The sequence below is a fragment of the Phascolarctos cinereus genome, unplaced genomic scaffold (assembly GCF_003287225.1).
Source record: "Phascolarctos cinereus isolate Bilbo 61053 unplaced genomic scaffold, phaCin_HiC Scaffold_8;HRSCAF=390, whole genome shotgun sequence".
NCBI lineage: Eukaryota > Metazoa > Chordata > Mammalia > Diprotodontia > Phascolarctidae > Phascolarctos > Phascolarctos cinereus.
Genome location: NW_027556291.1, coordinates 43676301 through 43690324, shown reverse-complemented (window position 1 = coordinate 43690324; position 14024 = coordinate 43676301). Strand labels below are relative to the sequence as shown.

The 14024-nt window shown below is 44.9% G+C and overlaps 1 protein-coding gene across 1 annotated transcript in view; it reads right to left on the bottom strand.

Annotated features, from left to right (window-relative positions):
• The window catches only part of GPC4 (glypican 4), a 141013-nt gene that overhangs the window by 11561 nt on the left and 115428 nt on the right, over positions 1 to 14024 (bottom strand). The window contains exons 3-4 of the mRNA XM_020969850.1: positions 11636 to 12027; positions 2663 to 2828 (exon numbers count right to left, since the gene is read on the bottom strand). Coding sequence (XP_020825509.1) covers positions 2663 to 2828; positions 11636 to 12027 — 558 coding nt within the window. The remainder of the gene's footprint in view (positions 1 to 2662; positions 2829 to 11635; positions 12028 to 14024) is intronic.

Genomic DNA, 14024 nt, shown 5'->3' with positions numbered 1-14024 from the left:
TGATTCTGTGGGGGCAGCTAGGTGGCGCAGTGGATCGAGCACCAGCCCTGGAGTCAGGAGGACCTGAATTCAAATCTGGCCTCAGACACATAACACTCAGCTGTGTGACCCTGGGCAAGTCACTTAACCCCACTGCCTAGCCCAAAACAAAACAAAACAAAACAAAACAAAAAAAACCCCTGATTCTGAGAAGGGGCCATGGTCTTCACCAGCCTGACTGCCCAAGGGGTCTAGGACCCACAAAAAAGGTACAGGGGTGTAGCCCTCTAGGCAAAGGGCCGCACTTGAGGACCTAGAGGGCCACAGGTGGCCTCGAGGCTGCAGGTTCCCCACCCCTGGTAAGAGCTCCCGATGCAGAGGATGCCGGTGATTTCTGCTGGGTCTTTTCCGTTCATTTATCTCATTGAAGTATAGAGGGTTTACAATCTGCTCTAGCTCTTCACAAGCCTTTCTGTATAGCAAAAAAAAAAAAAAGTTTTCCCTGGACACCAGCACAGACATGTGTCTTTCTCAGGAAGGAAAGTGGTTTTCTTTTCATGGTGCCTCTAATCATCAGAGTCCCCCATCTTCTTCAGCCTCTCTGTCTGAGTGGAAGAACAAAAAGCTGTTGCCCAACTTAACCCCACAATCCACTTTCAATTAGACGAAAAACAGCTCTTGACCATCCATTAAGGGCCAAATAATAACTTGTAAAGAGAGAGAGGCCTGAGAGGAGGAACGTGTAAATTGCAACTAAATTCTATAACCCTGGACCAGATTAATTAAAACCTTGTGAAAATTTCATTTAATAAAAGGCACTAGACATGAATGCCATTGATTTCGCCTGGTCTTTGACTTTGGTCGATTTGAAATAAAGCACATTACACCCATTAAATGGGAGTGAATTTGAAATACAATCAAACACCTCAGATGTTGAGATAAAACCACTGAAAATAACCAAAGAAAATGGTTGAAGAAGTCTGTAATTTCCCATGTGGGTTTAATTTTCATTCTTAAAAGAAACTTCCCAAGATTTATTTTAACAAAGCAAAACAAGAAATTCCTCCCTTGGTTGTGATGAACATTTTGGATCCACTTGACTGGTGGAAAATGCTAATGATGGATCCTGGAGGATGCTGTGGACCTGGAGGCAGTATGGGGCATGGGGAAGAGCCCTGACTGTAGCCTTTGTCCGAAATTGTCCTGGATTAGGTATTTTTCACCCTGTGGCCTCCACAGCCTTTTGATTTTCAGGTCCCTGCTCCTTTTGCTTGGTGCTCAACATGGGCGACAGCTCTGCTGAAATCACATCTTCCAAATCTCCCTCTCCTCACCTGTTCCCAAGGCCAACTCCCACCCAAAGCAGGAATCCTATCTCTTGTAGCTCATTTATTGCTGTACTTTTAAATGTGGTAATATGATAATTAGCTCCTGGAAAGACTAAAGGCCTCCTTTACTCCACCTCACTCTCTCTGGCCCAACACCAACTAACAAATTGTATGCACGTTCCCATGACGTGCAGCACTAAGGAAGGCAAATTCTACAATTAAACCAACGTGACTTGAGGGAAGGAGGAAAGAGCAATGAATTTTGTTGCTTTAAATTAAAGAATCTTAGAATTTGAGTTGGAAGGAGCCTCTGTGGTCCTTTAATTCCACCCAGACTCAAATGAACACACACTAAAACATACCCAGTTGCAGAGGAAGACAGCACAAGATCATTAGACTTAAGCTGGAAAGGATTTCCGAGGTCATACAGTCTAACCCCCTCATTTACAGAAGGGGAAACTGAGTCCCAAAGAGGGGAAGGGACTCGTCTAAGGTCACACATAGGATCATGGCTCTAAAGCTGAAAGGGACCTCAGAGGCCATACAGTCCAACCCTCTCATTTTACTGAGGAAGAAACTGAGGTTTAAGCAGGTAAGTCACAGCGTTTGTAAGAGGCAGAGGCAGAGATTCAAACTGCCATTCTTTGACTCCAAACCCTGCACTTTTTATATTAAATTCCATCGACTCACTTGGACCTTGCATACCTAAATTATAGACTCATAATGTCAGTGATGGAAGGCCTCATAGAGATCATCTAGTGCCACCCCCTTTACAGATGGGGAAACTGAAGCCAAGAGAGGGTAGGGGTTCAAGGTCATGCAGGAGACTAGAACCCAGGTCTCCTGAGACCAAACATAAAATATGCAAAGTAAGCACTCAAAAAAAAATAGCTTTTGGGGTAGCTAGGTGGCACAGTGGATAGAACACTGGCCCTAGAGTCAGGAGGACCTGAGTTCAAATCCGACCCTAGGCAAGTCACTTAACCCCAATTGCTTTTGATGATGAAACATCATTGTTTCCTTTTGATGGGGCTCTGCAGTTATGACATAATACTGTACTTTCAAATCTGATCACTTCATCCCTCAGGAAAGCTTGCCCTCCAACTTCCATAGGGCTGCAAGTCCAAGATACAGGACTAAAAATGGACTTTAGCAAGGGATACTTTTAAATTCAAAGTTAGTAGAGTTGGCATCATCTTTCCTTCCTTTTCTCCATCTCTGTTCATTCACATGATCACTTTTGGTAGGAATGGGGTAAATGCAGGCATGGTTGGCATCACCTGTCACTACAGCATTCCTAGGGGCCTACCTCAGCATCATCCACAAGGCAGGCCTATATGCGGCCATATTCTCACCTATGAAATTGTTCCACTCCGAATCCAGATCTCCTTGGTTGGCCAAACAGCCTCTCATGACGTTGGAACAGTAGTTAGAACAAGGCTTCACAGTCACCAGGCCTCGGCAGTGGGAACAGTAGGTCATTTTCAGGAGGGCATGTGAACAGGAAGTTGTGGGATTGACCTTAGGAATAAGAGAGAGGAAGGGAAAAAAAATCACACAATTGTGTTAAAATCTAACTAGCCAAGAGAGGAAAAGCATGTTTTGATTCATTGATAATTTCCTTCGCATCAATACCTGAGAAACATTCCTCTCCCCTTGGCCCTAGCTTGATGTGTCAAAGAGTGCCTGGCGCACAGTAGATAGTTAATAAATATTTGATTCACTGATTAGCTTTGGAGTCAAGAAGACCAGAGTTCAAATCCTGCCTGTGACACTAGCTGGGTCATTATGGGCATGTCATTTTTACCACTCTAAACCTCAGTTTCTACATCTGGAATCAGTGGGTCATACTAGATCACTAAGGTCACTATACTAAGACCACTCTCAGCTCTAACTCTGATTCCCAGGAGGGTTTCGTAGGTGTAGTGGCTTATATACAGCAGGCATTTAATGTTGAGGGGAGTTGAAATGCAGCTGTCTAAAACTGAAATGGATTCCCTCAATTGGTCTCCAGATGGAGTCTGGATCACTTCTTAGAGAAACTTCCTGTTCTGATATGGGTTGAAAAGTTGATATAGATACCCTTGGCAGTCCCTTCCAATGCCATGATGCTGATTATCTAACCCAATGCAAGCAAATAGCTATTAAGATGCTATTATGAACAAGGAATGTCCTGTGCTTAGCTCACAATCTTACATTTTGTTGTGGTGGGGGAAGAGTGATACATTGTTTTCGAATAACTATGACCCAATGGAGAAGTCAAAGGAGGAATCCAGACAAAATGGGGAGAAATCAGGGAAGGAGTAGATCAATGGGGGGCTGGGGGGGGTGTAGTGGGGAGGAGTGGAGACTTCCTAGAGGAGGTAGCACCTGAGTTAATCTTTGAGGAAAATAAGAAAGATGTCAGTGTATGGAGACTGAGAAATGGTTGGGGGTGGGCTGGGGCTGTTTGGCTCTTCCAGATCTGGAATACCTTCAAGGAATGGAAGAAAGCACTGAGACTTGAGACAGCAGGGAAGGAGGGTATGTAGTACCGGGTGCTTGGTCTTCACGTTTGTTTAGAAGGAAGAGGAAAAAATCAAGGAATTCAACTTTTGAACAAATTAAGGATACCATGCTTGCAACCTCCAAGGGGCTTGGAGGTCACTTGAGCTCCCCACCCACAGCCCTTTCCTTAGACTTCCTAAAGCCTAGAATGTACTCCTCTCTGTTTTGTTTCAGTGTAGGAAAAAGGAGAACATTCCAGCCCCGGGAGGAAACCTCTGCCCTCCACAGTCAGCCAGATAACCTCACTGTTCACCCCTCTTTCTAAGTAGCTGCAGAAAAACTAAGCCCTGCTGGGACAGTCTCTCCTCCTTGTCCTCAAAGGGAATGTGTAGGAAACCCAGAGAAGGGCATTTGTTATCGGGGAGGTGGGAGGATTGGGGAAATTCCTTTTGCCCACTGATCGGCCAGAGTTCAACCCGTGAGGGCAGAGTCCGAGCTCTCGGGAGGCCCCTGCTACTCCCCAAGCCAGTCAAAATTAAGTAACTGCTTCCATTTCAAACTTCTTTTCATCCTTTAGCCTTCACTCTGCCCCAAGCCGATTTGCATATTTTGAAAGAATTTTCAAGTGCCTCATGGAAAAGAAAAAAAAAAAGGGCCACCGTTCACCGGGCCTGAGAGGCCGACCATTGTGGGAGAAATCAACGCAGACTGGTATGTGTCACTGCCACTGAAGTCCTTGAATTGGCCTTCTGGCAAAAGGCCAGTGCCCACTCTAGACCAATTGTGGATCTGTCAGTGTGATGTACCAAACGCTGGGGCCCAGAGCCTCTCAAGTGCTCCCCAGCCCTACCAGGTGCAGACCCTTAAAGGACAATTGCATGTCACAGTAAACTAAGTTCTCCTTTGTCCTGGGCCTTTGTTTATCTTGGAAAGAACTCCAAGTTCATTCAAATTCTCTCCCACACTGACCCTCCAAACCAAATACTCCTCTTTCCAATCAGCCTGAGAGTCCCAGAGAGGGTCTTTCTTTGGCCCTGAGGATTTATTCCCGGAGATTCAAGTCCCAGAAGTATATATATTGTAGCAGAGGCCTTTGGTGAGCTTGACAAAGGGGTAAATGGACTCAGAGACCTTCCTTTTATATGTTGAAATGTACTTACTTTCTCTGACTGGCCATGCCACTTAGAGTGATCAATCGCTTGCTATGTGATTTTATCAAGTAAGTTACCATTGGGCACAGGTCTGTGGGCCTGGAGAAATGTGAGAACCAGAGGCTGTGCAAACCCGGGCCCTCCACCAGACATTAACTTCCTAACAATTCCCACACATACAAATGGGTGATTAGGGAGCACTGTTAGGTTTGTTTTCTTTCTTTCTTTCCTTCCTTCCTTCCTTCCTTCCTTCCTTCCTTCCTTCCTTCCTTCTTCCTTCTTTCTTTCTTTGTTTCTTTCTTTCTTTCCTTGGGGTGTGGGGGAAGTATCAGGGCCTGTGATTTCACTGGTGTAAGGAATACCCTTCATGGAAACACCCTTCACAAATGCAGATGAGAAAGACCATGTAACATATTCTTAGAGCCTTGTTTGTCTGACACTGAGAAGCCTAGAGCCTATAAAAATCATGGCTGTAGATCTGGAAGGGACCCTAGAGACCATCTGTTCCAACCCCTTCATTTTACTGAGGAGGAAACTGAGGCCCAGAGAGGGGAAGTCACTTGCTTCAGATCCCACGGGTTTTAAGTATCCCAGGTGATTTGAACCCAGGTTATCTAACTCCTGAGTCAGTGCTCTTTCTACTGCTTTTCTTACCCAGTGGGTCTATAGCTAGTATGTATCAGAGACAAGATATGAACCCATATGACTCCAAGGCTGGTTTATTATGCCACACTGTCACTCATATTTTCTTTAGTGCCAGCAAAAAATACACTAATCTGGTGTCTTATGGTAACAGGAGCCAAATCTTGCAGTATGGGATTGGTGGGGGACAAAAGTAGCCAACAATAGTTCTCTTAAATATTTGAGTGTGGATATGATCTTTTGGTTAAGCAAGAGGTCACTCATTTCTCCCACTAAGAGACTGGTACTCTTCCTACTCCTCTCTGCTACTCTACCCACAGATCCGAGGCCCTCTCAGCCTCAGCAGCTGCTTTCTTTAAGTTGCTGTGGCCTAGTGGCCACTCCTTGTGTCCCCAGACTTAGCAAGGTTGGCCCTCCAATAACGGTGGCACAAACCTTGAATTCCCTCTCCAGCTTGGAGGGAAAATTCCAAAGTTCTGTTCCACTGGCAGGGCTTTCATGCCATAGAGTGCTTCATCCCATGATAAGCCATCAGACTAGGACTTAGGTACAGAATTAATATTTCAAGGACCATCGATTGCTTTCCAAAACAGTCCCAAACAGCCATATCCCTCCTGCCTCACTGTCCCTCTATAAATTTCTCATGCAAGGCCCAACTTAAGTGTTACACATCAGTTCCTTATCATTTTATCTCTTTGTTTTGGTCTCCGAGAGAAGCTACTAAAGTTCACTCTCATATCTGCATGCATTTTTCAACATGATTCAAAAGACTTCTGTCCCATGGAGGTGGTAGAACCTGGGCCTTGGTTGAATGATGGGTATGTTACAAAGGTGTCAAGGCCAGAAGAAGCACGGGGGGGGGGCAGCTAGGTGGAGCAGTGGATAGAGCACTGGCCCTGAAGTCAGGAGTTCAAATCCGGCCTCAGACCAAACACTTGACACTTACTAGCTGTGTGACCTTGGGCACGTCACTTAACCCCCATTGCCTTTAAAAAAAAAAAAAGACGGAAGCCAGTAACTTAAGAGAGCAGAACAAGAAAGAGCTTTGGCTGGACAGGAAGATCCAGACTCTGGAGGGCATTCCAGGGTCAGAGTTTTTACTTGGTTCACTAAGAAGGAGGCACACAGAATGCAGGATCTTAGGAAGCAATAATATAGTTTACCACTGGTAGAATGGGCAGGGGGAATGAGGCAATCTAGGCCTGAAGTGACAGATCATAGTGATGGCAGAAGGAATGAAGATGATCTGGTGAATCTAGGAGGTACTCTGGAGAAACAATGAGATGGTACAAAGAAGCTAGGGAACAGATGTGAAAGACACCGACAGATGAAGACAGAGCATGGGATAACAGAAAGGGCACTAGATTGAGAGCTGACCAGCTGTGCAACTTTGCTGGGTCACTTAACTTGTCTAGGCCTTAGTTTCAAGTTTTCTCCTCTGGAAAATGAATGGATTGGATCAGAACATCACAGACCTACAAATGGAAGGGATCTCAGAGGTCTCATTTTACAGAAGGGAAAACTGAGGCTAAGGGTAAGGTTAGGTGAAAGGACTTGCCCAAGGTCACACTAGTAAATGTCTGAGGCCGGATTTGAACTCAGGTCTTCCCAACTTCAGGCCCGGTACTCTAAGTCACTGGACCACCTAGCTGCCCCAGCATAGAAGTTAGGGTACTAGATTTATAGTCACAGAGACCTGGGTTCAAATTCTGCCACAGATACTCATTAGCCATGTGTTTCTAGGCAAGTCACTACACCATTCTGTGCCTCAGTTTCCTCATGGGTAAAATGAGGACGTTGGAGTTGATGACCTCTAAGGTCCCTTCTAGCTCTGCATTCATGATCCTATGAGTCAGTGCTTTCCTCTAGGATAGGTGTTCCCAAACCATCAACCATGACCAGCTGGCTGGACCACAGGCTGGGGGCTGTTTCCATCTTCTCTGTTTCCTGAGGCCCAGTGAGGTGCGAGGAGGGATGCACCCTGTCATTTTCCCGTATCTTTCAACCTCCCTGCCTTGACAGGTATTAACGTTGCCCGTTGTCCTTGCCTATGAAGAGCTCTTAGATGGTCATGAAACCTCAGTTGCCCAGAGCCAAGTGTCTGCACACTACCACCACCAAGACAAGGGCTTCTGCTGTAGACCCAGCTTAATCCAGTTCCGCAAGGCCAGATTCAAGTGACAGGCTGATGGAGACACAAGCACAAAACCCACAGTCCCTGCCCACAAGGGGCTTGCTTTTGACTGTGAGGAAACAAGTACACAGATGAACAAAATGGAAACTATAAGGTGACTGTGAGGTGGCACTATAGTGGATAGAGTGCCAGGCCTGGAGTTAGGAAGACTCAGCTTTCTGAGTTCAAGTCTGGCCTTAGATACCTACTAGCTAGGTGACCCTGGGCAAGTCACTTCACCCTGTCTGCCTCAGTTTCTTCATCTGTAAAATGAGCTGGGGAAGGAAATGGCAAACCAAAAAAACCCCAAATGGGGTCACGAAGAGCTGGACACGACTAAAAACGACTGAATGATAAAAATACAAGGTACTAGGGGGTGGAGGGGGAGGGAGCTTGAGCTGAGCCTTGAAGGGAGCCAGGGGACCTTCTAATTCCATGGCTGGAGCTCAAAACCTGATCACTAGGGTTTGAATGAGAAAAGGTTTGAAAGCAAGCCTGCTGGCTCCAACGGCAGCTAGAACTAGGGCCTGCACAGAGCACGCTTTGCCGAACCAGGCGAGGACCACAAGAGCCAAGCTCCATCACAGTAAGCTCTTCCAATGAAAACTGTTCTGTGGGATGAGAAACTGGAAGAAACACATTTCCAATTTGTATCCTGGATTCCAAAGTCTAAGGATCAGTTCCATTTCTCTCAGCTGTGCTATTCAATGCATGTCTTTTTGTGCAGAGGCAACCAGAAGACAATTTGTATTGGCAAGGGCTGAAATCACCCATGGATGGAGGCCCAGCAGCAATGGCAATCGCTAGGAGAAGTAACTGAAAACCTCTGAGCAAGGCTCAGGTACCTAGGGGCATACGTGCTATGGGCATGGAAAAAAGCATTGGGGTTCAGCGGGAAGAGACCTAGATTTGGAGGAAAGAGGACCAGAGATGAAAAGCCAGCTTTGTCACTATTCGTGTGACCTTGTGCAGCAAGCCCCTTCCTCTTCCTGGCCTTTGGTTTCCTCTTCTGTATAGTAAGATCAGACTCAATCAACCTGAAGCTTCCTTCTAGCTTGACATCCATGGATGCCCTGGAACAGAATTTCACCATAAAGATGACAGGAAACAGATTCATAGCTAGATAGCTCGTCAAGCTAGGGAAAAAAGAGATGGCAAAGCAAAACTGGTTGGAGGATACTCTGAGTTTTTACACATTTCCTACCTTAATCTGAACCAAGTACAAGTCCAACAGAGGCAGTAATTTATTGGGACAATAGTGATTGAGCTAGGACTCACTGAAATGCAGTGTGGCTCAGTGGAAAGACTGATAGACCTTTCCACCTCTGCCACTTACTATCTTCTAGGACCTTCAGAAAACCACTTGCCCACCCTGGGCCTCAGTTTCCTAATCTGTAAAACAAAGGGTTGATATTAGGTGACCTCTGAAGTCCCTTCTAGCTCTAGTGCTATGATCCTACATGTTACCTTAGGCAAGTCACTTTCCTTCCCCAGGCTTTAGTGCTCTTCCCAGTAAAACGAGGGAAGGTAGACTGGAGCTATGATCCTATTGCGTCCTTGGGGAAGACTTTTCATTTTCCTGGGCCTCAGTTTCCTCATCTGTAAAAGGAGGGGGTTGGACTAGATGACCTGTGAAGTCCCTCCTAGTTCTACATAGATGATCCTGTATTCCTAGGACTACGGAGGTCTGACCTTGGGTGTCAGTCCATCACCAGCTCCCTGTCTGATCACTCCCCCAACCCGGGGTACAGTTCCCTCAATGTAAAATCAGAAGATGAGCTGAAAATATGGTGATTTGGAGGGAACTTCCCAGCTCTGGCATACTACAATGCCGCTCTTTGCTGAAGAAATGTATGGACGCCAATTACGATTACATAAATTCTTTCCAAATCTTTTACCTTGTGCTCCTGCATAGGAAGCCCCCGTCATGCCACAAAAGTCTGGGGCTGAGTCAGGGGCTTGGAACTCAGGATGCATTCTCCCAAAGATTCAATGCTGTGGGTACGCAGCCTAGCTTGTGGAACCCACAATACACCTGTTATCCACCATCCATGCAAGCCCACAGAACGGAGCCAGCTACCAGATGTAACACTGTGTCCGTGGGACAATGCAGGAGAGTTCTCACAACACTGGCAACACATTTTTCCCTACTCCTGAACTGAGGGGGGAATTCTGGCCCCCTCCCCCCATCCACAGATAATGATTCCTAGGGCCTGGGATAGGAGATGTCTAACAGAAACTGCACTCTGTGGGGGACCAAACAAACTAGCCAGGGTTCAGGACACATGGACTTTGGTGACCAGTTTGGTGTCTGCTTTGCCCTTACCTAGCCCTCAACAAGTCACTTAATTTCTCTAACCCAGAATTTGCTATTCTGTAAAATGGGCATAACAACACATGTGGGCAGCTAGGTGGCATTGCAGTAGACAAAGCTGGAGTCAGAAGACCTGAGTTCAAATGCAGCCTCAGACACTTACTAGCTGGACAAGTCATAATCTCTGCCTGCCTCAGTTTCTTCATCTGTAAAATGGGGCTAATCATAGCACCTACCTCCTGGGGATATTGTGAGGATCAAATAATATTTGTAAAGTGTCCTTAGCACAGTAGCTATATAAGCACATAGTAGGTGCTTAATCAATGCCTGTTCCCTCCCCCCTTTCCCTACCTTTGATGCTCAGCTCTGGGGCCTGTGACTCTTACCTGCCTTTGTAAGGTGCTTAGCAGTGTCTGGCACATTGTACACACTATATAAATGTTAGCCATTATTATTATTCATACTTTTATCAGACAGGATTGGTATAGTATATAAAGTTAGCTATTACAATCATTATTACTACAGGCACTTAATATTAAGGGATAAGGCCTGGACCTGCGATCTCATTGGTACATAGAACTCCCACCAGCAATGTAGACTGGAATCTTCTCTGCAACTGGCAGAGAAGCCCAGGGCCCCAAGAGGTTTATTTATTTCCCTAACAGATTTGGCTCTTCCTAGAAATCATAAGATTTAGAGCTGAAAGGGACCTCATCTTTTAGGCCAATGCCTACATTTTACAGAAGGGGAAATTAAAGTTCATGGAGAAGGGGCCTGAACTCTAACCTCCCCAATTCCAAGCCCTCTATACACGCCTTCCTCCAGGCTGCCTTTTTTTTTTTTTTTGGCTAGGCAGTTGGGGTTAAGTGACTTGCCCGGGGTCACACAGCTACTAAGTGTCAAGTGTCTCAGGCCGGATTTGAACTCAGGTCCTCCTGACTCCAGGGCTGGTGCTCTATCCACTGTACCAGCTAGCTGCCCCTTGGCTGCCATTTTTGATGCAAAGAGCTTTACTACATGATATTATTTGGGCCTTATAACAACCCTGTAATGGCTAGGAATTATTACCACTATTTCCCATCTTACAGAAGGTGAAAATGCCTCTCAGAGGTCAGGTACCTTGCCCAGAGCCACATAGCTAGTAATTTGTGAAGCAAGAACTAAGAAGCAACATAGTATAGAGGCAAAAGGGCTGGATTGGCGATGAGAGGACCTGAGTTCAAATCCCAGCTCTGCCACTTACCACCCATGTGACTGCGGGCAAGTCATTTTAATATCTGGAAGAGTTTACCTTCGCTGGCCCTCTGTAAAATGAGGGTGATGAACAAGATGATCTGTGAGGTCCCTTTGACCTCTAAATCTGTGATTCTTGACCCTGCCTTTACATACCATAAGTCCGCTGGCTCTAAATCTAGTGCCTGCCTAACTATCATTGAATGCAAGCCCATTTGAATGGGGAGCAGGGAGCAAGTCAAAATGAGCCCCCAAAGCCATTCTCCTGTCTCAGAGATGGGCCCATTTATACATTAGGACCCCAGATGATACAAGGTCATGAGCTTACCACAGACACTTTGTTGATAACATCTCTTGCAACGGCCAGACCTTGGGCAAACGTCCGGGCGGCGACAAAGGCCCGAGTCACCTGTAACTTGAGTTTCCGTGGCACGTCCCCGAAGGGCTTCAGCTGTTCTGTGTACTTGCTGACACACTCCAAGTACTCATCTGTAAAATGGTGCTGGGGATTCACGAGGCGAAACATGCGCTCCAGGAGGCGGGCCCAGAAGTCATTGAGCATTTCTTCCAGATTCACATTGCCCCCCACATAGTACCGCTTCAATTCCACAAAGAGATCTTTAAAGAGCTCAGAATTTTGCATGTATAAACGACCATAGGTCCGCACAAACATGTCATTCAAGGATTTCTCGGCGTTTTCAAGTAGCTCTTTGAAGAATTCTAAAAGGGAAAAGAAAAAAAAATGGGATTTTTAGATCATAAGAACACATATTTTAGAACTGGAAGGGACCTCAGATCGAGTCCAACTCTATTTGACAGAGGAGAGAACTGAGGGTGGAGAAGTTAATTGACTTGAGGTCACGCAGGTATTAAGAAGACTTGCAAAGCCATTTCTTAAAACAACTCTGAGGCAGGTATCCTATTATCATCCCCATTTTACAGATGGGGAAAGGGAAACTGATCCAGGGGATCATATGTGGGATTTCAGAGTCAGAAGGACTTCCATGAAGATTCTACCTCAAGCAGTTATGAGTGACCCTGGGCAAATCACCTAACTTGTCTGACCCAGAATGTCCTCATCTAAGAAGTGGGGATAATAATAACACCTTACTTGCTAAGGTTGTCATGAGGCTCAGACAAGATAATGAATGTAAAATATCCGGCTGACCTTAGAGCACTATAGAAATGTCAACCGTTATTATTAAGCTATTAACCTTGCTGACCCTCAGAGACTGCACTTGTTTGCATTTGACCATATATGTGTGTACACACATAATGTCTCCCTGATGGAATATTTCGTTTTTGTTTCTGTATTCTGAGCTCTTAGCATAAGGCCTGGAATATAGTAGATGCTTAATAAGTATTGGTTAATTGACTCTAAGTTGCTTTGTAGTGACATTCTTTTTTCAATTACCAAGCATTTTTTCCCCTCCTTGCCCCCCTCCCCCCTCTGAAAAGTTTATAGACAGGTCTTCACTGATAGGGGTTCCCTTACCAGCAAAATGGTAGGTCATCATCAAAGACCTGAAGGTGAGGAAAGTGAGGCAAGTTTCCACAAGTATCAGGTGGAATTTCAGTTCCTTCTGACTCCAAATCCAGTCCCTTTTCAATACCCTGCCCCCCCCCCAAAAAGAGAAAACATACAAGCTAGGCCAGGAGGCCTAACGAGGCAAGCCAGATGAATTACTCTTTAAAAATCAAATGAAAAATGATTTAAAATATTCTTAACACCAAAAAGCCAAGCATTTCTATATCCATTAAAGACCAGACAAAGACTATATATATATGTGAAACTGTATCTGTGTCATCTAGCCTGTTTTTATTTAAGAATATATAGATTACAGAATATTTTCCTTCTATAAAAAGGAATACCTTGTTGCCAAATTTCTAAGTAGGAATCTAATCACTAAACCAAATAGAGCAACTGAACCAAGTCAGAATTTGACTCTTTAATGACTTTGGTGCAGGGAAACACATATGGAACTAACACTAAATATGGATGAAAAGAATGTTTCTAACAGTTGCATTTCTTTCTTTTTTTTAAATTTTATTAATTTATTTTGATTTATCAACAATCACTTCCATATGCTTTTGAGTTGAAAATTTTTCTCCCTCTTCTTCCCCCCCACCCTCCCCAAGACGGTGCACAATCTGATATAGGCTTTACATTTACATACCCATTAAACATATTTTCACATTAGTGAAGTTGTAAGTAAAAATTACAACCAATAGGAGGAACCATCAGAAAGATGAAACAAAACTCAACAGAAGGTAAAAATAAGTGATAGCGATTCGACTTCCATAGTTCTTTCTTTGGATGTGGACAGCATTTTCCATCCCGAGGCCTCTGGAGATGTTTTAGATCCTCGTAATGCTGAGAAGGGTTCAGTTTAACAAGCTTAGTCATTGCATAACATGGCTGTTATTGTGTACAAAGTCCTCCTGGTTCTGCTCACTTCACTCAGCATCAGACCATATAACTCTTTCCAGGTTTTTCTGAAGTCTGCCTGCTCATTATTTCTTATAGCACAATAGTATTCCATTACATTCATATACCACAACTTGCTCAGCCATTCCCCAATGGATGGGCATCCTCTCAGTTTCCAATTCTTTGCCACCACAAAAAGAGCTGCTATGAATATTTTTGTACATCTGGGTCCTTTTCCCATTTGTTTGACCTCTTTGGGATATAGCCCTAGAAGTGCTATTGCTAGTTG